This window comes from Apis mellifera, linkage group LG8 (assembly GCF_003254395.2).
Source record: "Apis mellifera strain DH4 linkage group LG8, Amel_HAv3.1, whole genome shotgun sequence".
NCBI classification, from domain to species: domain Eukaryota; kingdom Metazoa; phylum Arthropoda; class Insecta; order Hymenoptera; family Apidae; genus Apis; species Apis mellifera.
In genome coordinates this window covers 9,368,573-9,395,973 of record NC_037645.1, presented here as the reverse complement: position 1 = coordinate 9,395,973, position 27,401 = coordinate 9,368,573, and the positions used below count along the sequence as shown (strand labels likewise).

Below are 27,401 nucleotides of genomic sequence, written 5' to 3'. Positions count from 1 at the left end.
TGAAATTTGTTAATCGATTTTGATGAGAGAGAAAAAAAATTATCTTTCTTCTTTTCGAAACACTGTTACATTTATCATCATTATTATTATTACGTTATATTATCGATTAAAATAACATTGAAAATAAGATTACGATATTATGTAAGTCTAAGTCACTTAAGACTGGAAATATTGTGGGTAGAAATGATTTAATACAAGTTAAAAAAAAAAAAGTTAATTTAATGTACATTAACCTATAAGAAAGAGATATCGATTATGTGAAATTATTACGATCCTTTTATAATATTATTAATTTTCATTCAAAACAAATTTTATTAATCGAATAATAATGAATCGTTTTGAATAATAATTGATTTTCCAGGCTTAGATGGCTTATTCCGTACAGTATCCAGTTTCCAATGTATTATTATTATATGCTACAATCTTGTTCTAAAATAGGTACCCCCAACCGAGAAAATTATATCCGACACGTATAACTGCACGCTTGGACCACCATGGATAAACGTTACGCTTTCAAAGATGTATAAAAACGAGAAGAAATTGCTATACCCTGTGAACGTAGGCCGTAATATAGCGCGTGAATCGGCACCGACGTTCTATGTATTCGCCAGCGATATCGAGCTTTATCCGAATCCAGATTTGCCGGCAAAGTTCCTCGAGATGATCAGAAGGAGAGACCAGCCCGCCCTCTATAAGCCTAATCCCAAAGTTTTTGTACTATCCATCTTTGAGGTGGACGAGAAAAGTCAACCGCCTAACAATAAAACACGTTTGGTAAGTTGAGATATCAATTGTTCGCTAATAACACTTATAATAATACTTTTTAGATATAAATTTCTAAGTTAATTCGAATAAATAAGTAAATCTAACAAGTGTAATAAGCCAGTTGAAATCCAACCTTACTTTTTCGTGCATCTTTGATTTGCTATTTTGTGAAATAAAAACAATTTTCAATGATCGAATGATAATCCAAAACTTTTTAGAAATTATTAGTTAATATTAATATAATATGATTTGAACGAAAATATCGGAAAGAAAATCAATAGATATTTGTCCTGTTTAATCTTCATACGGAGTCGTACTTTATTTCGTGCTAACCTTTACGCCGTGATATTCGAAGTTATAGTTTGAACACCGCTGCATTCGATCAGGAATTCGATTTCAATCCACGTATTGTAATACTCGACAATGAACGAAGAAAAATTAAACGAAGAAAAATATCGATTAAAGATTTTTTCCTTTTGAAACAGGCATGTAAAGAAATTATATAACGAAACATTTTTTTTTTTTAATTGTTCGATGAAACAATCTTTATATTATTTAGACTAGAAATCACAAGTTGCGGTGCATTTGACATTTAAGTTGAAAACTGAACTTGAAGGTAATTAAACGCACACGAAAAGAGCTCAATGACGGCTGCATAATATCCGACAATGCGTTAAATGGTATGAATGCGAGGGTCGTTTAATCAGTGGCGCTTCCTTTGACCGTGGACCTTGATACGTATAATTAGTGGCATCACTGTGAAACACAGCTGGCCGCTGGCCGCACTTCTATGAAATATTCAATTCAGTTCCGCCGTTTCTATGCACTATTCAATTTCACTTCATTTTTCGAAAACTAACCTTATTATCGGCATACGTATATGCTCTTGCTTCTTTCTCATATCGCACACAGAGTTTCAATTCCAATGGTGGAATATTGAATCGATAAAATTTTTTTTTTAATCAATTATATACGAAGATCACTTTCCAAATTCTTGAAATCGTTTATACATTTTTATTGGATTATTATAATTATTGACTCGCGGAAAAAATGAGAAAAAAAATAATTCATTTATACGCTGATCTTCGCACAGATATTTTATCAAGATTAATGATTAATGATAATTTTACAGGTTCAGATGTTGAAGGCTGGTACGGCTATTCCTTTTCATAAAAAATTGTGTTCCGGCTGTCACAACGTTCCTCGAAGTAAAGAGTGGCAAGAAGCACCGGAAACCGAGGATCTTCACGTGTTTCACGTCGGCAAAAGGACTGGCAGTTTCGTTCACTGGGAGCCAATTTTCATCGGGACCAATAATGATCCTCTGTACGATGAGAGGCTTAGCTGGGAGGGGAAAAGCGACAAAATGACACAGGTGCAGATGATTACCGGCTTTGAAATAAATAATCTAGTTTATTTTCAAAATGTGATCTAAAAAATAATATAAAACGCTTAAATCCAACGTATATGAATTAATCTTGAAAATTATAAAAATTAATAGCAAAAAATAAATGATAATAATTAGTGAGAGTAATGTGAAAAATCTAATGTGATTTAAAAAATGAAAAAATAATAAAAAAATAATTTAAAGAGAAGAATAAAATAAAAATTTTTAAACAAGTGATTTTTTTTATGTGACTTGTTTTATATAAAATGAGAAAAAAAAAATGTTCATGAAATATTCATTAAAACACATTCTCTTTAATACGATTTCTCTGAAGAAAGCATCATTAACCCAGTTTAACTTTCGTTTCAGGGTTACGCGTTGTGCGTTCTCGATTATGATTTTCTCATCTTGGACAATGCATTTCTGGTCCATCGGCCGGGTATTAAAATCTTCAAGAAGGACCCTCACCGTGAAATGTTGACAGTTAAGACGAACGCATTGATAAGAAAGATCATCGTTCCAGAATTGAAGATTCTTTATGGGATACGAAAAGGTTGTGCCGTGTAGCCCGTAGTGAAACGAGCGCAACGTGTGCTCCACAGGTGTTTTCCGATCAAGTGGCAACACCCGAAATCATTTTTGACACCTAAAATAACCGAAACATATGATCGATGGCGCTCGCAACGCCCAACAATTTGGTTTAATCACGCATGGGGATCATGTTCATCCGCCATTCCTGAGCATTTTCGGTGTCGAGACTAACTTGAAGAACGTTCATTGCGATTAAAAGATCGTCGACGGTTGAAAAATGATGCCAATTGAATGGTGCCGAAAAATAATAGTTTGTTGGTTAGGTTTCTAACCTTGCAAAAGTTTCAGCAAACTTCTCCTATGATCGTTAGTTCCTGTAATTCCTCTTCATTTCTCATCGAGCTGACTTCTTCATCTTCTTTGCAGTACAAAAGTGTGATGGCAGCATAAAAAAAAAAAAAGAAAAGAAAGGGAATACTGACATAAAAAAAATGGGAATCAATTTATTGAGAGATTCAAAATCGATAGAAGTGTAGAAGATGCTTTTCGTGATAATGATCATAAGTAGTTGTTTTCATTCTAAAAGAATCATGTTGCGTATATATTTTTCACCTGAGAATGTTAGAGATGAACGATTGTACATATTATAGCGTTTTAAAACGGTGCCTCGTATATATACTTGTACATTTACAAGAATGCTGAATGGTGTGTCGATGAACACGTGCATTTTTGTCTCATTCTACGATTTCCCCGAAGAGGAAACACATAACGTATCTAACGCGAACGACTGTGGTCATAGAAATATGCCAAAAAGGTACACTGCTCAAGTTTAATTAAGGGAATAATAGTGTTTGGAAAATGAAAAAAAAAAAAAGTTCATTTTTTTTATTATTATTATTATTTCAAGCAGTGCACGTATATATTAATAAATCAAAACTCTGTAACTCAGAAATTTGAATTTGAAAAACTAGTCTTGAACATTTTTTTGGTTCCTATAACTTTCCAAAAAGTTTATAATAAAAAAAAAAAATGTATTTATGAAAATTATTTATTGCGTGCAGAGTTTTGTAGAATTTATTGCAAACCAAACGACTGAAGTCGACGTTTTTCGACTTTTAAGTTTTAATCCAATGCATTTATGTGCATATGCATGAGCATAATTAAGGCATAATTTCATGCTTTAAGGTTAAATGTCTTATTAAAAGGAAAAAAAAAAAAAAGATACAAAACACAAATTTGGAAAAGAAAAAGGATAAATGAATTATATACTTGAGCAACATATAAAATGCCCGAGTAATAAATGAATAATTTAACGATTTAATTTCGTTCTCGAACGAATGCCGTGGTAAAAGAATCAAACAGGACTACTCGCGAATCAAGGAACATTTTACTCTCCCAAGACTGAAAAACATTTGATAACAGTTTACTAGGCAATTTTTGTCATAAAGATCTTCGAATGTCAAGTCATTAGTTATTTAATGATTCTTTTATTATAGTGTAACCAATTAAGGTAAATATATTAATCTTTCTTTGTATATCTTTCTTCTATCTGTCTATTGAAAAATGAATTGGTGCTTCCAATATCAAATATTAATTACAGCAATCATAATGAAACATTACATTCTTGTTTGTCACTAAAATAAAAACACAATGTATTATGTACCATATATAGATAGGGATGTTCTACAATAAGCATTAAAAATCATATTATTATACATGTAAAAACGAATCGAAAATATAGAATACAATTTTTTTTTTTTTTTTATATTAATTTCTATTTTTCTTGAAAAAATTGAATTTATAAACATGGAATATTATGGTGCAAATTTTCATTTTATTTTTAAAACAAATTTTTTCATTATATCTTTAATTGCAGAAAATAATAAAAATACAAATGTACAGATAATAGTAATTAATAATAATTAATTATTTTTAGTATGAATAAAAAAATAATAAAAATAATACAAATAATAAAATATTGCTCAATTAAAGAATTTTTAATTTCATTCAAACGAGCATTGTTATTCTTTATTTTTTATTCGATTTCGCATGTAAAATCAGCTTATCTAGGATTTATTATTAAACATTCTTTATATCATGGCTAAAAATGAAAAAGGTAAAAATAAGTTTCGTAATAGATTTCATTTCATACAGGTAATAATTTCATGTTATTTTTCTTGAAATCGTGCAAAATCTATTTCATAATTATACATTATATGCTAATACTTTTATTGGATAATTACTGGAGAGAATTATGCATGTGGAATACGTTAAAAAAGAAAGGCAAAGTATGCGAGAATTCTTATGCAATTGCTATTTCATGTGTCATTATTCGAGATCAATTTAAAAACCTCTTCTTTATAAATGTCTTAAATTGTGTATAAAAGGAAAATGTAAATATCTATATATGTTTAAGTGTAAGTACATAAGTATAATATAACTCATACTACTTTTACACCATTAAAATTAGTCATTAAATGGGAATTTAAAATTCTAAAATAACAGGCGTGCGAGATGTTTGACGCGTCCAAATTTATGTATATTTTTAATATTTTATTTTTCAAACTTTATAGACAATGAATATTATAATATTTTGTGAATTAGATAAAAATATATCTATATTTAATTCTACTATTTTCGATAATCAAAAAATTTGAAAAAAATACTTTAATTACTTTATTTATATTAAACAAAGTAGTATTTCAATTTTCTATTTTATTTAAGCATCATGCAAGAAAGCCAGCAAAGAAAAATGCCATTGCTTAATGTTTAATATTATTCTATTTAGCCATCTCTAAATGTTATGTATAACATAAAAAGAATATTTTCTTTAAATGAATAATAAAAAAATAATTAGGAATGAAAATTTTAATCAGATTGTGCAATGAATTTTTGTTATAATGATGACAAAAACAATTGTCAAACTATGATAGTGAATGAGTGAGATACTAATATTCGACGTCGTTAAGAGTATTTTCATTAATTAATAAATTAAGTCTTTTTAAATAAGTGTAAATAAAGATTTACAGATTTTTCCATCATAATAACTTGTTCTTTAAAAAAAATAAATAATTTTTTAATGTGAATACGCTTAATGGCGTGTGACACATACACAATGCACACACATATTAAACTGTTACCAGGTATATATACTTGCAATACTTTTTTTATTAACGCCCCGAATAATCTGAAAAAGGCTAAATATATAAATATATATTGTTTTTCATATGATCATAATAAAATTCAAAAAATAAACGAATATAATAAAAAATATTTTAAATAGATTTGAGATGAATTATTAGGAAAAATAAAAGACTGGTATTTTTTTATGATAATCTTAGAATATAAATTAAATTACTATTTTAATAATTATGTTTCAATAATTGAAATATACAATATACAATATTTTAAAGCTTTTTTTTCATTGGAAAATCAATCAATTTTATTTATTAATTTAATTTTCATGCCTTTTTTTTATTTATCGGGGCTATGCAATCACATATAATGATTGTTCATAAATAATAATATGTATTCTGTGCCTTATCGTATTTGTCTTTTAATACGTATGCGTGTGCGTGTGTGTTTGAACTGAAGCACGCTAAAATACCGATTCAATTATTGTAAATAATCGTAATATATACGAATTTCACAGTATAATGAATCTTTGAAAAATTTATTGCTACAAGAAAGAAAGAAATGAATTACACACTTTTCATAAATATTTTTTCTAGATAGGTACGAATGTTATAATAATGTATAAAACATATTTATAATTATATCTTGTGGTAATTAATATTTTAATATTTTTTTAATTATTAATTTGTAAAGAATCGAAAAAGAGAAGTTAAAATACACTTTTATATTTTTTAAAATCTTAAGTGTAATTCATTTCCTTTTTTCTTTAGTATAAAATATTTTTAAACGATTTATAATGCTTTGAAATTTATTTTATTATTATGAGTAACAGATTAATGAATCCATTAAATAAATCAAATTTATAATATGCTTTTTAAAAAAGAATTTTTTTTAAAGAAAAATATTTAAGATGAATATTTTTTTCTTTTTTTGAATGTTTTGCTTGTTATTTCAATTTTTGAAAAATAAATACTTTAATATGAAAGAATTATTGGCTGCAAAAATATTAAAAAAATTGCATATATTACAAATATTAAGAGCAAAAGATAAAAATTTGCTGTGTTATTACAATGATATACATAAAATGATGTATTATTCTGAATTAAAATTTCATTTAATTTGATAAAAAAATTTCATTAATCTTCATTAATCATGTCAATCTTTATTAAGTGTTTAAAAAATTTAAAATTGAAATAATTATTAAATAAAATAAACAATGTTTTTATTATTATTGAAAATTTGTTTTCACATTTTGGTATAATTACAATTCAAAATTATTATGCAATGAAATAATTATTATCATAAAAAGATTAAAATAATCGAAATTTGATATTGAAAAAAAAATAATAAGTAACAATATAAATTTTAGATTTACAATTTTCAGTATTATCTCGTATAATTACAGATATAAATTTGATAAATTTTGAATATTTTATTCTATCTATGAGTTTAATAACAAAAAACAAAACAAAAAAAAAAAAAAAGAAAGAAAGAAAGAAAGAAAAAGAATAAGATAAAAATGCGTAACTTAATAAAAACATTTTGTGTTAAAAATTAAACTATACAAGCATGTATGATAATTCTTCTAACGAATTATATTCTATCAGTTATTCTATTCTATTTACATTGTAATCTATCACTTTATTCGAAATTTAATCTAACATTTGTAAAAGTGATGGTTTAAAAGAAAAAGAAAGTATTTATTATTGGTATATAAGTTAAATTAATATTTAGCATGTACATTATTATGTATGATATATACATTAGTATTATATCTTTAAAAGTACGTGTATGTGAACTAATTATATTTGTGCAAATGCCTATAAATTATACATATGAAATGAGATAAAAAAAAAAAGAAAAATTCAACTTAACTGTCGCTGTATATATGTAAAATTGTATTTTTTCAAATAACAGCATAGAAATATATAACAATCGTTTGTTAAGTGATTTTTGTAATATCCGATTTCTGTATCTCAGTTCCAATTTTTTTTAAAATTTTATTTTATTCATAATAATTCTGGATTATTTCAAAGTCAAAATATCTATAACAAAATAAAAATAATGGATTAATTTATAATTTTTTAATATGATAGAATTGCATAAATTTTAATAAATATTTCCTTAGATATAATATAATTTTTTTTCATACAATTTGATAATTGTATATTGCGATTAAGTTTCTAGGCACTGCACAATATGAGCTTATGCTGGTATTCGTAAAGAAAACATTTGCTAAAAACATTTGTATATTTCAGTTTATTTAATTAAAATATACAGATTTGAAACGTGATCACACATTTGTTCGAGTTCGCCTCCTTCACTCCTATACTTAACCTGAGATAAACCAGCTATAAATTTTCGTTCACTATACATTTCCATTACCCTATTGAATCTTATTTCTGTTTCCACTTATTTGAACTCTGAGAAAATACTTAGATTTTTTTTTTTTTTTAATTTATGTTCTATATAACGAATGTTAAATCTACAAGCGCAACCAGACGGACTTCTTTTCCTTTAGTCCTTTTTCTTTATCTCGTATCTTTTTGTATATTATAATTCTTCATGTATATAAATAAACACTAGCAAAAATGTTTTTTTTTTTTTTTTATTTTCTATGAGCACAATCATCTATATCTTTTTTTATTTTCAATTATATCTACACGTATGTAGATGACTTTCAAATATACGTGTTTTTATTTTACATATGTATGTATATATATGCGTCTTTATATATATTTACATACATAGTTATATATATTTATATGTATACACAGTGCTACTTGTATTGCATGTACCAAGAAGAGATGGTTTAAGGTCCTATTTTTATATATATATACATATACATATACATGTATATATACATATATATATATATATATATATATATATACACACTTCTTATTTGGTACTTACATTTCCAATAAATCAATGAAAAATTATATTTTCTTCTTGGTCCATGATATATATGAATACACTTTATACATATATATATACAGATTTAAATGGTAACTATTGTAGGCACGTGTCATTATTTTCTTTTCTTTATCATATCCTTCTCTTTGATATAATTATGTTTCTCTGCACTGTCTATAATGAAACATAAAAATATAAAAATATTGATAAATTTATATAAACATAAACTTTTCCAACGTATAATCAGGCTTTTCTTTTTTTCTCTATTTTTATCTTGCTAAATAATTTTTACACAGATAATTCAGATAATTTGGACACAGTAAATTCTCTTATTACAATATTATTTATATATAGAGAAAAAAAATCCAACTGTAAAAGTTGATTAAAAATTATCCTAAAAATAACTTGATTATAATTTTAAATATTTCTTAACAAAAAAATCGTCAACAATTATCGCATTTAAATACGTGAAATAAGATTGTAATACGTAGACGAGAATTTACTTGTCTCGTTCTAATCATTTATAATTATTTTTTTTATTTATATTCACATACTCAACTAAACTTTTAAACTAAATTTCTAAAGTACGCTTCATTGACTATCCACAAATTTCAAATTATCTTAAAATAGTACCACAAAATTCAAAAATTACATTCTCAACAAATACACAAAAACAAAACTTTTAATAGAATATGTTCCTATTTAAGAATTTATGCACAAAAATTATATGGAACATTTGTATTAAGTTTACTGCTTCAATGATTTACATTATTAAACATCTATAAACAAATGAAATTTACTTCATTCGCTCATTAAATCACTTCTTTTCTTAAATTACTCTAAATATAATCTAAATTTTGTATCGCATAATAGACAGTCATTTTCAATATCACTTCGTGCCAAAATGGTTGCTATTCAAAATTCTATCGTTTTTGAACACTTACAATAGTGAATAAAATTGCATTGAAATGTTTGTTGAATCTTTTATGTATCAAAAGACTTTCTTACGGCTTTGTGCTATCATTGTATAAAGTTAAATATCAAAATTTAACGACTACGTTCATTCTTTTTTTTTTTTTAATATCGAACGAATTTTGAACAGCTACTCACTCGGCCAAAGCAGATGATTACGTACCTACGTACTAGATATTTTAATTTTTCAATTCTAACAAGTCATATTTTCTTTTTAACGACTTGTTAATCGACCTTTAAAAATCATTCTTTCTTAGAAGACTGTAATATTTACAACTCGTTCAAATGATGCAGTTTTTTTTTTAACTGATTTAGTAACATTACTAAATCGATTAAATAATCGCATCGCCTGAACAAGTTGAGGAATTGTTCGAAATAATTTCTATAAATCACATACACACTCTGTCGGTACAGTCATTCTCTGTTTCTTTTTTTTACGCTTTTCATGCTCACATATTTTATACATATGTTCACGTACTTCTTCTTTTTTTTTTTTTTTAATTTTAAACTTCTTCTCTTATAATTAACGCTTCAATAAGCTAGTCAGATAGATTAGAAAGCATAAAAAATAAAAGAAGTCTTTCGATATTACTTATACATATAGTCAAACTGACTTTTAAGAAAGTGAAAAGTGATAAAAATGTACTTAGTTTTCTGATGACAAAACTCAAATGAAACATTAACGATAAAATTAAAATATCGCGATTTGTTATTTGAGAAAGAGAAATCATACTTGAAAAAAACGAAATAAATAATATTAACTTTTCGAAATCAAAAAATATACGTTATATAGTGATAAAAGGATACTGTTACATTCGGGAAATTATACACATGAATAACAATAAAATCATCACGATTTTCGATTCATTATCTACAGTCGGAAAATAAGCATGCAATTTTATTTTTGTTATATTTCTTTCTCTTCGGGAACGAAACACAAAAAAAACACGTTATTATATCATTTAACGAATATTGAATATCTACATTATTTTTCAATGCGTGAAAATATGCAAATATGAAAAATATGATCGACTTTTCACCCGTAGTGTGCCGTGGAAGTTAAAGATACTACTATTATTGATAACAAACTATTGCTTTATATATACAATAGTATCTTTGTGTAGTACGTGATTATTTATTTACTTACTAACAAAAAAAATTGTAAGAAGAAGTTAGAACTAAAATAGGAAACAACGGAAATTGATAATTTTTTTTTTTTGTTACGTAAATTGATTGGTCCATAAAATGCAAATCTAATCCCGACAAGATGTTTGTGGAAAATTGAGTCAAGAGCTTATCTACATTATCTTTAAGCTTCAAGATAAAATGCAATAGTATGAGAATAGCTAGCTTTCTTTCAACTAGTAGTTCTTTTCATGAATATGAAAAGCGAAGTAAATAAAAATTTTATCAGGGTAAAAAAATACCCTGTTTAATGTAACAAGTAATATAATTAATATACATTACCCTATCTCATTTTCCAAGGCGTTTAATGCGAGATCGCGTGCTTAATGATCTAGCACTCGGGTTATATGGTGACTTAACTCTTTTAGCCATTCCGGAACTAGAGTTACATCCCGTGTTGGTAGGATTAATCGTAGAGCAAGCTCCATTCCCGTTATTACTGCTAGTTTGTTTTATACTAGATGTTAAAGAAGAAGACCTTACTCTACTCGATTGTAGAAATCCATTATTATTGGACTGTTTCAATTTACTCGGCAAAGAAAGTCTACTTTGCTTTACTATGCCATACTGATGTACTAATTGTGCAGATATCGTGTGACCAGTTATATCTACATTACGTGAGCGTAGTGTTTTTACAGGTGTCGCCGCAATAGTATCCGACCTGAAAATAAAAAAGAAGAGAACATAATCAATTAATGAAATAAGAAGTTGAGAAAATACCACGTGTAAATACTGAACTTACGTGTGATAAAGAAAAAAAAAAAAAAAAAGAAATTAAGCGATAAGAAAACTAACCTGAGCCAACGTTGCGGTACGGTTGTATTATCCGAAGAACCTATAATAGACATAGTTCGATTTATCCTCCGCTCGTTACAATTATTTGATCGATTACTTCTCCCCTGATCCCATTCTCTTGCACTGAGACTAGCAGCCCACAACTGTTTTAACAGACCTTTAATAGATGGTCTTCTAATAGTCTTCACCGGTGTAGCTTTCTTTCCCAAATTTCTTTGGAAGTTATTTAGCGAAGACAGTCTTTCCTGTACAGGTACAGTGGTAGCACCAGCTGTAGAACGAGTAATATTGGATTCTGTGGTAGTCCAACTTAAATTACCACTCGCATCTTTCGTGGCTTGATTTGCTGGATCATTCTCATCGACCGGATTTGGACGATCCTCTGAACGCGTTCTCCTTTTAACGCATGGTTCTTGTAATATACATGATTCTTCGACCGTGTTAATTACACTCTGAGATATTGCACTATGTCTTCGTTTACCAATAGCACTACTGCTCGTTTTATTTGTCGAGTTTTTCACACCTTCCTCTACCATGTTATTTGTCACAGACACTTTTGTACTACGCGATTTAAGTCTAGAATTTACATATGTTTTTGTTTCTAGAGAACCCGTATCCATGAGAGTGTTACGCGAATGTGTATTTAAGCTGTGTCTTCTTCTTCTGTTTCGGACTTCTTTCCTTGACGTAGAAAACACTGTTGACTGTTTATGACGTGATCCGTTTAATATGTTAGTTTTTATTTCATTTTCTCTACAAGCAGTATTTTCCGAAACAGTTTCATTACTTTCCGTGTTGTTAATAACTGCAGAAGAATGTGTACCATTACAGTCATTAGAAAATGCACTTTGGTGAATCACATTTGAAACGTTAGGATCGTTTTTATTTTCTACTTCAGATGAATTTTGTGAAATTAATAGATCATGAATTAGCATATCATGTTCCTGCTTTGTTGTTTTTGATTGTTGTTCTTCGATATTTTCGATTTTTTCTACTGGAATTGTTTCAGATTCAAGATTATTTACTTCTATACTTTTTTCTAATACTTTATTCGATGATGTTTCTATAGCTTGAATATTTTCATCAACAAAAGTTTTCTGAACAGACATGTGCGTTTCATCTACTTGATTTTGATTTTCTTCTACTTTTTCTACAAGTAAAATATTTTCTACATTCGATTCCTTTGTATTTTCTTCAATTTGATTTGAGAAATCTGATCCTTGTTTAAGATCATTGTGATTTATTATAGGAGAAGGTCTTGGTATACTTAAAAAGACTGGATTATAATTCAATCTCTCTGGAGTTTCAACAGGTACAGGTGTAGGTGTATGAATTGTATGATGCATCACAAGACATTCTTTTTGACTTAATAAAACCTTCAAAAAAAAAAACAAAGATTTAAATTTCTTTGATCAATATTACGATAAAAATGAACAACATTTTCTTGCAATTTTTATTTTTTTTCTTTGTAACGATTTATATGAAAAATGGAAATATTTTTAATTATTAAAAACAATACCTCACTACGAGATGGACCTGGTGGATCTAACATCAATGTAACTACACTTGTATTATCTGCACGTAATCTTTTTGATGACCATTTTTCTAATGCTCTATCTACTAAACTTTTTGAAGGATTTATCCATAGTTGAACATTATCAGCTTGCTGTTATAAAATAGCAATTACAAATATATATATATATTTTTTGCATTTATTTGCAATATTTTATATAAATTAATTTAAACATACCCCATTACATGTTTGTTGAGAAGCAATTAGATGTTTTTCATTATGTCTATCTGCAGCTTGAACTATAGCTACTGCAGTTTGAGGTGTTAACATATTCCATAAACCATCTGTTCCAAAAATAAGGCAACGATGTGATTCAACATCAATTGCAACTACTTTAACATCTGGTTCTGGAGATACAACAAATGTGTTTAATTCAGAATTATAACTCCAAAGATCACCTAAAGAATATAAGATCGATAATTACATAATATTTTGCATATTATTATGAATTTTTTCTTAGTATTTCAATAACAATATACCTAATGATCTAGCAACTGCAAGAAAAGGAATTTCATCTATATGAGTTGATCTCCGAACTGGTCCTTTATGTCCTATACGAGGTCTATTCCATACAACTCTTGGAACTCCAGATTTACTAACAACTTTACCACCAGATTCACGTATTCTTATCATTTCTGGTCCACTTTCTGGCTTATGATCCTTGGTTAAAGCTTCTGCTCGCCATTGAGGATCACCATCTACTTGGTATCCTAATATTATGGCAGAATCTCCTACATGACCTAAATAAATCTTCCCTTTACGAATAAAAGCTATGCTAGCCGTAGTCCCAGCCGTAGATGGTAGTCCGGATGCGGTTCTTGGCCATTTATCTGTCACAAAAATATAAATTAACATTAACATATATGTTCGAGAATTTTACAATAAATCACATTTCACAATTCTTTGTTTCATAATAAACAAATTGATAATAGAAATACCAAATGAATCGAATATTTTCTTTCAACTACTTTTTCTTCGAGTTCAAATTTTCAGGTTAGCTCAGATTACATAACCTAAATTCTAACCTAATCAGGCACAGGTGGTGGGGGAAATACGCGGGACAATGAGAGAAGTTATTAAAAAAATACTAAATATACTGAGTTTTTGGATGAATACATTCAGAATGTATTTAAATTTTACTAGAAACAAATAAAATAATAGAAATAATGAAATAGACAAGAAAATAAGATTTTTACCAAGCTCCCGCCACATCGCATAGTGCGTGTTCACATATCCGTCTTTGATGGCTCGAAGAACATCCTCATCACGATCACTCCAAAAATTCTTCTGTTTTACAATAACATTCATTAGATGTTCTTTGGCAAAAGTAGCTGCTTCACCGCCACCATGGCCATCGAATATTCCGAAGAAGGCATATTCTAAATCTTTGTCATCCGGTGTCGATTGAAAAGCCACGCTGAACATGTCCTCCATGTACTTACGACCGCCCTGATTACAGTGTCCGGTCACTCTTAAGTTAACCCCAATACTCAACGGCATGATGGACACGCCGGTGATCCAGGATGCCGATGAGACAAAACTTTTCTTCCTTTACTACGCACTCTTTCGACACGCACAGAGAACGGAAACCTCGTATTTACTGGGCAGGTCTGCGCGTAGCTCGAGGGACGCACACACACTCCAACAATCATGGCCCCACACAGCACAATGACGTTGCGCACAGCGGAGTAGGGCAAGAGGGGTCGTCCCCTCTACGATTTCACCGTCACCAATACGCCGCACTATGTCCGACGTTTCTCAAGAATCTTTAAACTAAAAATTTTCAAACAATACAATTCATGTATATGTATATCTTTTTTTAACCGTTAAAGATATTTTTTTAATCTATTGTTAGATTATATAAGGATTAACTATTCGTTCAAATTATTGTTATATTATATAATAATTATATTGTATAATAAATATTTGAACATTTTATATTGTGAAATTCAAAATGGAATTTAAATTGATTCGCGCGCAGAATGTCCACGTGAAAGCATTAACGATGTTATTATCTACAAGTTCGATAATTTACAAAATGTTTCATATGTGTATATGTATTTCCAACATAGTTGTTCTCATTAGTTCGATTTTCATGAAGCATATGTTAGTCAATGTATAGCTAACGTGTAATAGTTCGATTATTATGATTGGACAATTTGATTTGCCGCGCTTCAAATTTAACCGGGAAACTAGATGTGCTTATGAAATTTCCAAAAACTCTCCGTAAACAGCAACTGGGTAACATTACCTCGGTTATATTACTCTCACCGACGACTACCACATGCAGAATGTATCGCATCCCCCTTCCGTTTCATCGTTTCCTGTCTATCCCTACCATCGTGGAAACTTTTACCCTATTCCTTTCCCCTCCAGCCGTCGACAACGGGTCGGCCCATCAACGTCGGTGCTATTCATGCCGCGCATCTCGGCTCACGCAGTTGCTACGTTGCCACATCTTCTCCATCGAACCTGAACTTTCTTGTCCAGCTGGAGATTTGGGCATGCCTTTGAAAAATTCTTTTCAAAATAAGAAATTATAATTTTATATAAATTATATTTGTAATATAAATGTTTTTTAAATTATCTTATTATTAGAATTTTTATATAAATAAATTAAATTGGAGTGAAATTAAATAATATATAAGAAACTTATTGGAGCATGTAATATTTTGTTCTCAGATTTAAGTTTCCCTCTTCGTTTGAATATTCGCATGTTTTAATGTTCGAATAGTGTGACATGTGTTTGTAAAATATAGTCGAAAGCATATGAAGTTGATTGTTAAATAGTGACAAATTTCCATTTCAAATCTGTATTTTTTTATTAAGATAAGCGAAAAACTTTACATTGAATGAAGTGAAAAGCAAACATTCTGTTTTGTCAGGTAACGCAGTTATCTCTTTCCAAGAGCAAAACACAGGGCACGTGTTTGAACTTACTTGCCTCGCGATTTGGCAACACTGTATTTCGTTCAAAATAGCACTCCCAGCTGGCGGCTTTCGCTTAACATCCGATAGGCTATAGTCCGATGGGAACTGTTTCGACAGTTTTGACTTATTGTAAAAGTAGAACTGATTTTGATGACATTTCATCTTGCAATTTGATTTTTTCTAAAAATAGCGGTAAATAATTTTATGATTTAAAAAATGATTAGCAATATGGTCGATGTGTCATTGATTGCATCATCTTTTCGAAAAAAATGGCTGTTCTTAGAAACAGTTATATGGAAATACATCAATTAGCAATTGAACTATTTCATTCTAATATATTATTGATATTATAAATTTATTTAATTGTTAAAATTTTAAAGAAAAATTATTGAATTAGCTTCATTTTCAATCTTGATTACTCATTCCACAATAAAATTAATAAAAATAAGATTTTTAAAAGTAAATATTGTTTGAAGCTGTCAAATGCAATTGTGCTACCATCTATCGACGATTAATAGAATTACTAAAAGATACGAATAATAAAAAAAAATACAAAAATAAATCTATAATAAAATAATTAAGTTTTATACTTTTTGCAGTTTATAATTGAAATATTATTAATTTAAAATTTTAAACATAATATATATTATAGTTATAATTTTAAAGAAAATTTTATAAATATCTAATTATTATATAAAAATATTGTAAAATTTTACAATGGAATATTTATATATTATAATTAGTAATAATACACATAATTATAACAATAATCATAACTAATAAATATTTATATAAAAATAATTTAATATAATTTAATTTTATTTTATTTTGTATTATATTTATACATTAAAATTTATTTATATTTGTTATTTATTTAATTTTATTTACATTATGAAAGATTATATTATTTATTATAATATCATAATTTAAATATATGAGAATTCTATTGAAAAGTATTTATAAAATTCATATTTTAAAAATTGAAAATTATTAATATTCTGTTTTATACAATAAATTAATAATAAATAATATTGTTTATTGGTATTTTGAAATTTCGCAATTTGTTTTTCGCGGAAAAAATATAAGAGTATTAAATCTGTTTCCAATGCGTCTGGTCGAATGATTCAGAATTCTGCTCCGAAACAAGTCGGTGCAGGTTCAGTCTTGTCGAACCGGACATACCTGGCGCATCTTCAAAGTACCTACTGACGTGTTGCTAAGTCGAATGTATCGTTTGTGTTACAGAAGATTGTCTGATGACGTTAGTTTCGTGATATACATATAGCGGTCTTTAATTTCAAATGTATCATTCAATTTGCTGCTGTGCCTTGATGTATGTATTGTATGTATATATGTATATATGGATGATGTGTTTTGATTTCGAAATTTATTTCTCATAAGTATTAATTCTAACCTCCTTATTTTTATATCAATATAAAATAGATATTGTATTTTATGTTTTACTTCTTTTTTTGTTTTATTTTTTATTTTTTTTTTTACAAAAGAAAAAGTATTTATTTATTTGTAAAACAAATCAATTTTAAAAATCCAAAAAAAAATGATCTTAAAAAATATTCTGTATAACATATTGGTCTCTGATATCATTCAAATTACGTAATATATTCTTTATACTTGCATATATTTTTTCATATCAGAAATAGAAAAATGTATTTGTTTAAATGGATCATTCTATATTATACACACATTTAAGTTTCATAAATATCTTCTTTTAGCAAAATTAATTAGGAAGATATTTTAGTACGAATTTAATTGAATAAATCGATCCATTATTAATTTCATCCTTTTATAGATGTCACTACTATATCTGTGACTTCACTTAGCATACTGTTCAAATTATAATTCGTGCTATTTTATTTTTTAAATAATTTTAATTAATTTTAATTATAAAGAGAAATATTATAATTAATATAATAATAATTTTGAAATTTATTAGCTGTATTATAAGCTATAATAATTTATCTGTATCTATTATTATTTATATCTATTATTTATCATATAACAAATATTGGAAATAAATTAGTTCCATTGTACATATTATAAAAATTTAGTAAATTTTTTATATGCTTAATGATTGCTTAATGAATTCTCATGAATTTTTGTCATTTTTGTATTTTTTTAATTTTTAATTTTTTATTTTTAATATATTATTTCATTAATATTTATAAGAAAATATACAGAAAATATTTATAATATACATACATATCAAATATTAGAATAATATAATACTTTTTCTTCTATGATTTTTTTAATTATATATACATATAATTTTTTTGAATGTTTTCTATACGCACGTAATTATATTGTGTATATTTCTATATTTTGAATATAATTATATTTTATCAAACTTATGCTCGTATTTTTTATGTTAACGACCTTATACAATTAACGCACGTATATGAGATTAATATAATGTACAAATCAAATCTTTCTCTTTAATATTTATTTTTTTTTTATTTCTTAATGTAAAATATTATTAAAAATTTAATTTATATAAAAAATTTTAAATTTAAAAAAAATTAGAAGTAAAATTAATTATTAAAATAATAAATATTATAATTCTTACTCGTAAGAATATATATACATATATGTATATATATATATGTAAATTAAATATCAGATATTTGATTTTACGATACGTTATTATTAATTTAAAACATACGAATCAGCATTATGTGTAAAGAATGTACGAATCAGCATCACATATTAAACTAATATTATGAAATATATGTAAAATTTTTTATATATATTAGCAGTATATTATAAAAATTTTTAATTCGTAAATAAAATCTATACTTTAAAATATATATATTACAATTTAAACAGTTTTTTTTTATTTCTTTTACCAATATTGACTTTTATTCGTTATTCATCGAAAAATTACAGTTTAAATTTCAAATTTTTTAACTATCAAAACATAACAATATAAAAAGAAGACAAAAAACTTCAATCAATCAAATCAAAAACAAGATTATGATGATTTTTAACTTACAATATAATGAAGTCTTCTTTAAATGTATCCATGATGATCTACTGCTCGTATATTACATATTTTATGCTAAAAATGATTTATCAAAAAATAAAAAAAAGTAATTATCTCTTATTTTTTAATTTTTCAAGAATGAGAATTAATATATCATAAAATTAAATGAATATATCAATTAATTCGATATATTTATTAAATTTCACTTATATTCACAAAATAATTAATGATAAAAAATGATTTGCATATCAAATGTTTTGAATTTTTCAATATCAAAAATTATCTAATTGAGGATTATCAAAAAATAATTGAAATTCAAGTTTGTAGGCAGATAATAAAATAAATTTTATTATTTATACAAACTTATTTTATTTACGTACATATAATGTACTTTTCTATTATATTATACTTTTCTTTTTCTTGCCAGTCTAGTAAAAAAAAATATTGTAGTTTCTTATTAAAATTGTTATACATAAATTATGTAAGTCTTATCCATAAGAACATCCTAAAGTCTGCATAAAAGTCCGTTTTATTAAAAAAATCCAAGTATATCAAAATTGTCAATGTTTGTCATTTTCCACGTCCTGCAAAAAAAAAAAATAGATAATTATTTGATTTATATTTTTAATAAAACTTAAATATATTCAAATATAATAAAAATAATTGATGAATTTTTACCTTTTCCCAAAGGTGATTTAATGTCTGTAGTTTTTCTTTTATAGTTTATGCCTCTTCCTCCTATAATAAAAAATAAAATAAAAAAAAGATTAAAAATCTAATCACTCTATAAATTCTTTATTTTACAATTGAAAATATAATAAAAAAAAAATTGAAAATCTAATTATTATATAAATAATGTTATGAAATTTTTAAAATAAAAAATATTAAACAATATTTATTTAAAATGTCAATAAAATTCAATTAAAATTATTTTTTTATTTAATTATTCTTTTTTAACACTTTAGAATATATTTAAAAATATATTTTAGAATACATTTAATTTTTAGAAATAAATGACTTACTAATTGGCGGGAAATCATTAGGATTTAATGCGTCGCTTGTAGAACTTTCTTGTGATCCAAGGAAAGCTTGAGCTGAAATATTACAAAATATTTATTTATATTAATTATATAATTTATTGAATTATTTTATATAAATACATGTAATACTTACGCATCGTTTTTGGTGTACGTAATGGACGTGTTGGAATATTTAGCTAAAAGTTTATTTTTATATTATTTTGAGATTAATTCAAATAATTATATATAGTAATATTATAATAATATTAATACTTACTGCTGAATTATCTAAACTAGATGTACTGGCTTTACCATGATCAATTATATCCAATGGTTTACACTCATTACGTCGTCGTTGTTCAATACCGTAACTTCGTTCAGATACAATACTCCTGTGATCTCCAGATACCTAAAATTGTAAAATAGAAAATATTGTAGAAAATATTTAAAAACGTGAATATTTGTTAAATAATTTTATATAAATAATAAAAATTAACAATTTATAGCTTACTCCATTCATTTCAAGAACTTTCAGCCTGTCAGTAATACTCAAATGCTTGATACGTTTATCAATACCACTAGCTCCTTTTCCACTTTTTTTATCTTGATCACTAGATTGTAGAAATGGGGTTTCTTTTGGACGATGCACACCTTCAATCAATTTTATATTTAAATATTCACAACAATAATCACATATTGTGAAAGCCCATCTTTTTACTATAGATTTGCTACAGTATTGAGATATATCTAAAATTTTATGAAACTATAAAAAAACATAAAAAAAAAATTATTATTATTAACAAAAATAGATAAATAATTAAATAATTTATAAAAATATTTGTTATTCTTACATCACACTCGAGGCCACGTGTATTGCATAAAAAGTCTTTCGAAAATTCATTTTCTGCAACAATAAGAGGAATACTACGATCATCTACTTTTTGCACAGCAGCATTTCGTAATGCTCCAAATAGAGCTTCTATCGAATAAATTATAAAATCATCAATCGATCCATCTGAAATATAATTGTATTAGAAATATTATTTTTTATATCATTTAGTAGTATAATATTGATTTTTGTTCTTACTGCTGGCATCAATCATTTTTATTAGTAGCGATTCCACAACAGGACTCAAGTCTTTTGCAGTGAATAATGGAGGAAATTTATTTCCAGTCTTGTTTGATTCTAAAAATTTGGTCAACTCATTAAACATATATGAAAAGTCACTTTGTCCATCTTCTAATTCTATGGGGATTTGGTGCGTTTGTTGACTAGTTTCAATTGCATCTCTTTTCCATCCTAATGGTATTTTCATTTTCAGCACTTCATGATATATATTCTCAACACCATTTTCAAGGCTAAATTGAGCAACTGCAAATTCTGCTGGACAAAACTCACATTTATTAATTCCTATTTCCCTTTTGTAGAACCAGTTTACATGTATAAATATAAATTTTAATTTTTGTAAATCTGTAACAAATGTTATTAATGAATATTAATGAATATTTAAAAAAAAAATTTTAAAAATTTAATATGAGATACATACTGTTATGTAATAAACCCATAGATACAACAGAATCTATGTATTGTAGCATTTTTTGTTGGAACTCTTGTTCTCTTTTTAAATTTAATTCTACTTCAGTCAAATCTTCTCCAATTGTAGTCTTCTTACTCATACTTCCTTGAGCTTTAATTTTGCTATCTTTTGCTTTAGCAATATAAATTCCTTTTTCTTGTGGTGAAATATTCTATATACAAGATTATAAAAAACAATTATAATTTAATTAAATTGTTATTAAAAATTATAAATTCGACATATATTTTTTAATGTTACTCTAAATTTATATTTAATAAAACAAAATCTTATTTTGTTATCTTATTACAGTTAAAATGACCTTATTGTATGTTTACATTCAAAATGAATACTTCCTTGTGAAATGAAAATATTGATATGTTGACATAGTATTAAAACGAACGAAATATTTTAATAATGAAATGTAGTCTTCTAGAATAATTCATTATTTTAAATAAGTAATCGAATTCAATTTTTAAAAATTATTTAAAATTATACCATAAAAAAATTATATAAATTCTTACCTTCCAATCTTCACTGCATCTTGGATCCGCTGCAACATCTTTTAAACTGTTAAAAATTTCACCACGTCGTTGTTGTCGTCTTTGCCAATCGAGCATAAAGAAATAAAATGCGTTTTTTGACATATTGTTCAAATTGTTGCAGACAGGTGTTGACCATGTGACTCGACAAGACTGTTCGTTTGTTGAACTTACAATCGAATTTTATAGTATCCATAATCAGTTGACATTTGTTAGTAGTGCCACCTTCAATTCAAAAGAACTAATATTTTCGAATTCGAATTTTAAATTATTATCGTTTAGTTTTTAACTTTGAAATATATAAATAACAAGGTTAGACTTTTATATGTGTATGCGTAGTATGAATGAAATAAACAGTTTTGCATAATTTTCAACTATAAATTAAAAAAATAAAATATAAGAATGATTTTAATATATAATATTATATAAAATTATAAATTAAAAAAATTGAAATATAATTAGAAACACCATAGAAAGGAAATAGAATATATTCTTTTCTTATTCATAGATATACAAATGTAACGTCTTATTTGAAAATGTATGAAATTTATAAGAAATGTATCAAATCCGCATTTCTTTGTTAATCAATTTTTCATTTTTGCATTATGAATGATTTAAAGAAATGAAATAATCAATAAAAGAAAAAAATACATATTTTATTTTTTTTAAGTATACTTTGAATTTTTATAATCATTATTATATAATTTTTTTTATATATATAATATATAATATATAAAATATTGATTTACATACAATTTTTTATATGAAATATATTTTACAAAAAACATTTTTTTTTAAAAAAAGATTGATCATAAATAATTTTTATAAATAATGTTGTTTTGAATTATTGCAATGCTTTGAATCATTTCACTAAATAATTTTTATAATTTATATTATTCAATATATATTTTTTTGCATTTCTTTTCGATTCTAGTGATAACTTTATTTTTTAATTAATATATTAAAGAATAATTTTCTAAAAATATTTTCTTTATTAAAAATAATATAGGATATTGAATAATATAAATTAATTATTTAATAAATTAACAAACTTTAACTATTAACAAGTCTATAAGGAAATATAAATAAGAAAATTATAGAAAATTGGAGAAAATTGGAGAAAATTTGATTAAAGTAAAAATATAAAAAGAGAGCAAGAGGATCAACAAAAATGCTATTTAGTATATGAATTCTATTATATCTATGTTTATTACATAATATATACATAATATATACAATATTATATATGATATTATATTTAATATAATATAATATTATATATAATATTATACATTTTATATTAAATTATTTTGTTAAAAAGAATTAATTAATTAACAAACATTTTTCTGTTTACTATAACTATTTGTTATAGATATATAAAAATTAAAATTTATACATGTAAATTGGTTGTAAAAAAAGATTGCAAAAAAAAAAAAATAAGAATTAACAAATATGAGTTTTGTCTAGCAAAATTTGCAATTGCTCAATTTAATCTTGTAAATGGCATTGAGACTATAACTTATAAAAAAATATATTAGAAATGTATTATTAGGATGAAACTAATTAAAAAATGCAATTAAATCTCCATATAATTAAAAGGAATAAATTGACTTTATATATATATATATATTTAATAATTTGAGAAATTTTTAGAATTAAATCAATTCTTAAAATCACAAAGATTGGAAATAATAAATATATAGCAATTTCACAAGATCTTTGAAGATTATTAATAAGTTATGGTATAATCATAATTTAGAGAATGAGTTTTAATATCCTTGCTGTTTATTTCATTGATCAATATTTTAAAAAAAAATATATAAGTATATATTTATATTACAAAATTTTTTTTATATAATAAAGAAACTTTTAACAAAAAAAAATTTCATTAATCTATTCATACAAGTAATGGTATGTCTATTTTCTATCTAGACATTCCTCAGAGAATATAGCAATTTTACATAAATTTCTTGAGACGTTCACGGATCTAAAGTATAGTTTAGTAATTCATTATAATCTGATTACAATTTGATCAGGTTTAAATAGATCTACCTGATAATGCAATTCTATTTAATCTTTTGAATGTATTGTTTAACAACTCGTTGCAGTATTATTGAAATTAGTCTAGAAATACATTCGTTAAAGAAATGCCAATCAAAAAATGAGCGGGAAACGTTTTGAAAGATCATTGAATGATAGAGAAATAAATAGATGAAAGTTTAATATTGTTCCAATTTTGATCGTAAATTGAACTATTAATTATTCCTGAACAATTTTTCTTTCACTCAATGAAATGTATTTAAATGATTTAACGATTGTTTTCCATAGGCTATTATGCAATTTTGAATCAAGTCAATTGGATCGATAAATTAATTTAATATGTTAGCATGCTGCGATTTGTTTTTGTCTATATTTCGGATTCATCATAAATGTTTTTAATATGCATAATTTCTTATTTAGTGAAAAATATTGGAATTAATAAAAAATTTTACGATATTAAAATTGAGCATATTAGTTTCTCGAATTGTGAAAAACAATTCCATAATTCTATTGGCGCAAGGTTAATAACCTTTAACGGTGCGCTGTAAGATTTCGTACATGATAGTTTAATTTTTATACAGGTATTCTTAGTCCAAAGAGAATAGCCAATGAAAACAGCACAAGTCGTCTACGTTTACCAATGGAATTATAGATCTGTGAGTTTAATATTTATCTTCAAACAATTTCTTATCCAGGATTGGTCTAATGATATAAGGAATCATGAGAAATATCAGATCTTATTTATAATTGGAAAATCGTGATGATTGAGATCAGTTCATTTGAAATCGTTTTCAATTGATTCAACGTTACGAGTGTTCTCAAAAACCACAATTTTATTATTATAAAAATTATTGGTAATGAAATTCAAGTTTGAATAAGTATTTTTCACGACATTGACATATATGGAAATGATGACGATGTTGATATTTTTTAGAAAACATTTATGACCTATATTTGTTTATGCGATGTCTTTATGTAAAAGCAATTGTTTTAAAGTTGGAGTCGATGTTGACGGAATTGCTTGCGATATGAGATGACGTATAATTTTTCAATCTGTTGTGCAAAAATAAATCTTTAATCTTCGATATCTTCGTATTTGACGATATTTGAAGATATTTCTATGATTTTCTCATATTAATTCACATTTTCGAAATAAAAATATTCACTAGAAAATCGTTGACGATATCATCTAATGATCGAATTTGTAATTGTTTATGATTCGTTATTGACTCCATCAAATTGTCGTTGAATATAAAAAAGGGATATAAAAAAGTGGTATAACGTAACATGGCATTTATTATGTTTTTTCCAAATGCAGTTTCATAATTATATTTCTGATAAATATCCTGATTGCGATTTTGGTTTTTCTGAATAATGGTATAATAATATAATTTTTAAATTGGCAAATTGTTATTCATAAATAAAAACTGTGTATTTGCTTCTAATTAATTAATTTAATAACATTTAATTGATGTCATAGAACTTTGCTTGCCTTCATTTCCTCCTTTTATAGTTTGTAAATTGATGTAATTTTTTTAATGCAATCCTGCAATTTAATGCATTTTTTCAATCTATATAAATTCCTATTAAATTTTCGTTTAAATTTTGAATCATAAATATAGGCGAATTTACAATTATGCTTATATTTATTTTTTTTTTCTCAATTTTCAACCTTTTTATCGATACAAATTAAAATAAAAGAAAAAAAAGAGAAAGTTTCTTTGTAAAGATTGATTAGTAATTCGTAAATAATAAGTTTACCTTTGATTGAATTTCACCGTTATCGATAATTACCATCTGTTGTCCTTAGAGGTGACTGTTGATTTGTGGATATTCTGGATTTCATGATTTCATCTGGCATTCGATTACTTTGGTTATACAAAAATGAAATCTTGTACACATAGAACTATAGTTCATTCACGCACTACACTCCATAGATCATGTTAATAGAGAAAGTAAAATCTTATTTTTATTTAGCATAAATTGTATCTTTCGCTTTTATATAGATACGCATATAATAATAATATTGTAACACTGATATTAACAAATGAATATTCAATTTGAAAATAATAATCTTTATAAAAAAAGTATCTTGATTTTAATCAAATTCATCAACAATATAGAAAAATTTTAAAAACAAATTAATAAATCAATTAATTTTTGGCAGAATAAAAACGAAATAATGATGTACGAATAAAAATGAAATATTCCTATGGATATAATTCTGTTCACGATTTGTTAATAGAAAAAAAAAATAATTAAATCATTTCTATTATTTTAATATCAAACAAAAATTTAACTTATCTTAAGTAGATAACATCATTTATCGATAATATCATAGTTTTCTTCTGTCCATCGTAACAATGAAATGTAGATACCGACATTTTTGCGAATAAAACGCGCGAAATTGTCATACTTTGAATAAACGTATGTGCTTAGAATATTTGCAAATAATATTTAAAATATTGATAATAAAATATATGTACTTCAAATGCCATATTCGTGCATAAATACAAAATCGAACACATGCCTAACTTCGACGCATTTATACCATACAATATAGCAATTAAATTAATAACCAGTTCGATTGACAAAGTTATATTGTCAATTGATGAATAATCTACAATGGCATAGATAAACTAAATATTATGATGTCGTTTATGATGTCATTTTTGATCGAGATAAATATAATTTCTGTTCTTTTAATAAATCACAGAAAATATTAGAAATATTTTTTATGATGATTTTATATTTTATATATATATATATTAATAAATAAATATATATATTATATATATATTTACTATCTTATCAACAAATATAATAAAATATATTCACAAATATTAATTTAAATTATTCGGAATTCACTTTTAAATTCACTTTAAATTCACTAATATAATTTTTTCACTCTTTTCACGTTGGAATTTTTTTTTTCGATGCATTTTGGTTATTTCTCAAATGGTTATATCAAGTTATTCCTTTCTGGCAGGATTTTTTATACGGTAAGTGAAAAAAATATTATACGCGTAATATCT

General features: G+C 25.5%; 3 protein-coding genes and 1 long non-coding RNA gene across 8 annotated transcripts in view; 2 read left to right on the top strand and 2 right to left on the bottom strand.

The window, feature by feature from the left end:
• The window catches only part of LOC409245 (beta-1,4-glucuronyltransferase 1), a 56,379-nt gene extending 52,161 nt beyond the window's left edge, over positions 1-4,218 (top strand). For both annotated transcript variants that reach the window (XM_003251117.4, XM_006568018.3), the window contains 3 exons: positions 439-774; positions 1,898-2,140; positions 2,522-4,218. In XM_003251117.4, the coding sequence (XP_003251165.1) occupies positions 439-774; positions 1,898-2,140; positions 2,522-2,719 (777 nt within the window). In that variant the 3' untranslated portion in view covers positions 2,720-4,218. The remainder of the gene's footprint in view (positions 1-438; positions 775-1,897; positions 2,141-2,521) is intronic.
• A 3,840-nt stretch (positions 4,219-8,058) lies between these two features.
• LOC412655 lies at positions 8,059-15,031 on the bottom strand. The gene is made up of 6 exons (XM_006568011.3): positions 14,456-15,031; positions 13,739-14,089; positions 13,437-13,657; positions 13,206-13,352; positions 11,687-13,062; positions 8,059-11,552 (listed from the first exon to the last, which is right to left on the bottom strand). The coding sequence occupies exons 1-6, from the start codon at positions 14,757-14,759 to the stop codon at positions 11,180-11,182; spliced, it is 2,772 nt and encodes a 923-aa protein (XP_006568074.2). The 5' UTR covers positions 14,760-15,031; the 3' UTR covers positions 8,059-11,179.
• A 2,194-nt stretch (positions 15,032-17,225) lies between these two features.
• LOC107964843 overlaps positions 17,226-27,401 on the top strand; it is an 11,829-nt gene continuing 1,653 nt past the window's right edge. The window contains exons 1-2 of one of the 3 annotated variants that reach the window (XR_003305221.1): positions 17,226-17,523; positions 24,948-25,022. This is a non-coding gene — a long non-coding RNA (uncharacterized LOC107964843). Of the gene's footprint in view, positions 17,524-24,516; positions 25,023-27,401 lie in introns of those variants that run through there. The other 2 variants (XR_003305218.1, XR_003305220.1) reach the window with 2 other exon arrangements.
• LOC409557 (protein maelstrom) lies at positions 19,724-26,418 on the bottom strand. Of its 2 annotated transcripts, XM_026442458.1 has the most exons (12): positions 26,128-26,418; positions 25,859-25,912; positions 22,309-22,551; positions 21,758-21,959; positions 21,298-21,681; positions 21,062-21,225; positions 20,722-20,973; positions 20,488-20,619; positions 20,365-20,407; positions 20,214-20,285; positions 19,870-19,929; positions 19,724-19,775 (listed from the first exon to the last, which is right to left on the bottom strand). In XM_026442458.1, exons 3-12 carry the CDS (start codon positions 22,429-22,431, stop codon positions 19,762-19,764), a joined length of 1,446 nt encoding a protein of 481 aa, XP_026298243.1. In that variant the 5' UTR covers positions 22,432-22,551; positions 25,859-25,912; positions 26,128-26,418; the 3' UTR covers positions 19,724-19,761. The 2 variants fall into 2 exon arrangements, with proteins under 2 accessions (XP_026298243.1, XP_393065.4); XM_393065.7 differs by lacking the exon at positions 25,859-25,912 and having other exon boundaries at positions 26,128-26,417.

Coding starts and splice junctions, on each gene's coding strand:
- LOC412655 (XM_006568011.3), bottom strand. CDS start 14,759: ATGCCGTTGAGTATTGGGGTTAACTTAAGAGTGACCGGACACTGTAAT. Junction 13,063..13,205: donor CAGGTCCATCTCGTAGTGAG/GTATTGTTTTTA, acceptor TTTTTTTTGAAG/GTTTTATTAAGTCAAAAAGA. Junction 11,553..11,686: donor GTACCGCAACGTTGGCTCAG/GTTAGTTTTCTT, acceptor TTTTATTTTCAG/GTCGGATACTATTGCGGCGA.
- LOC409557 (XM_026442458.1), bottom strand. CDS start 22,431: ATGTCAAAAAACGCATTTTATTTCTTTATGCTCGATTGGCAAAGACGA. Junction 20,286..20,364: donor ACGTACACCAAAAACGATGC/GTAAGTATTACA, acceptor GTAATATTTCAG/CTCAAGCTTTCCTTGGATCA. Junction 19,930..20,213: donor TAATGATTTCCCGCCAATTA/GTAAGTCATTTA, acceptor TTTTTATTATAG/GAGGAAGAGGCATAAACTAT.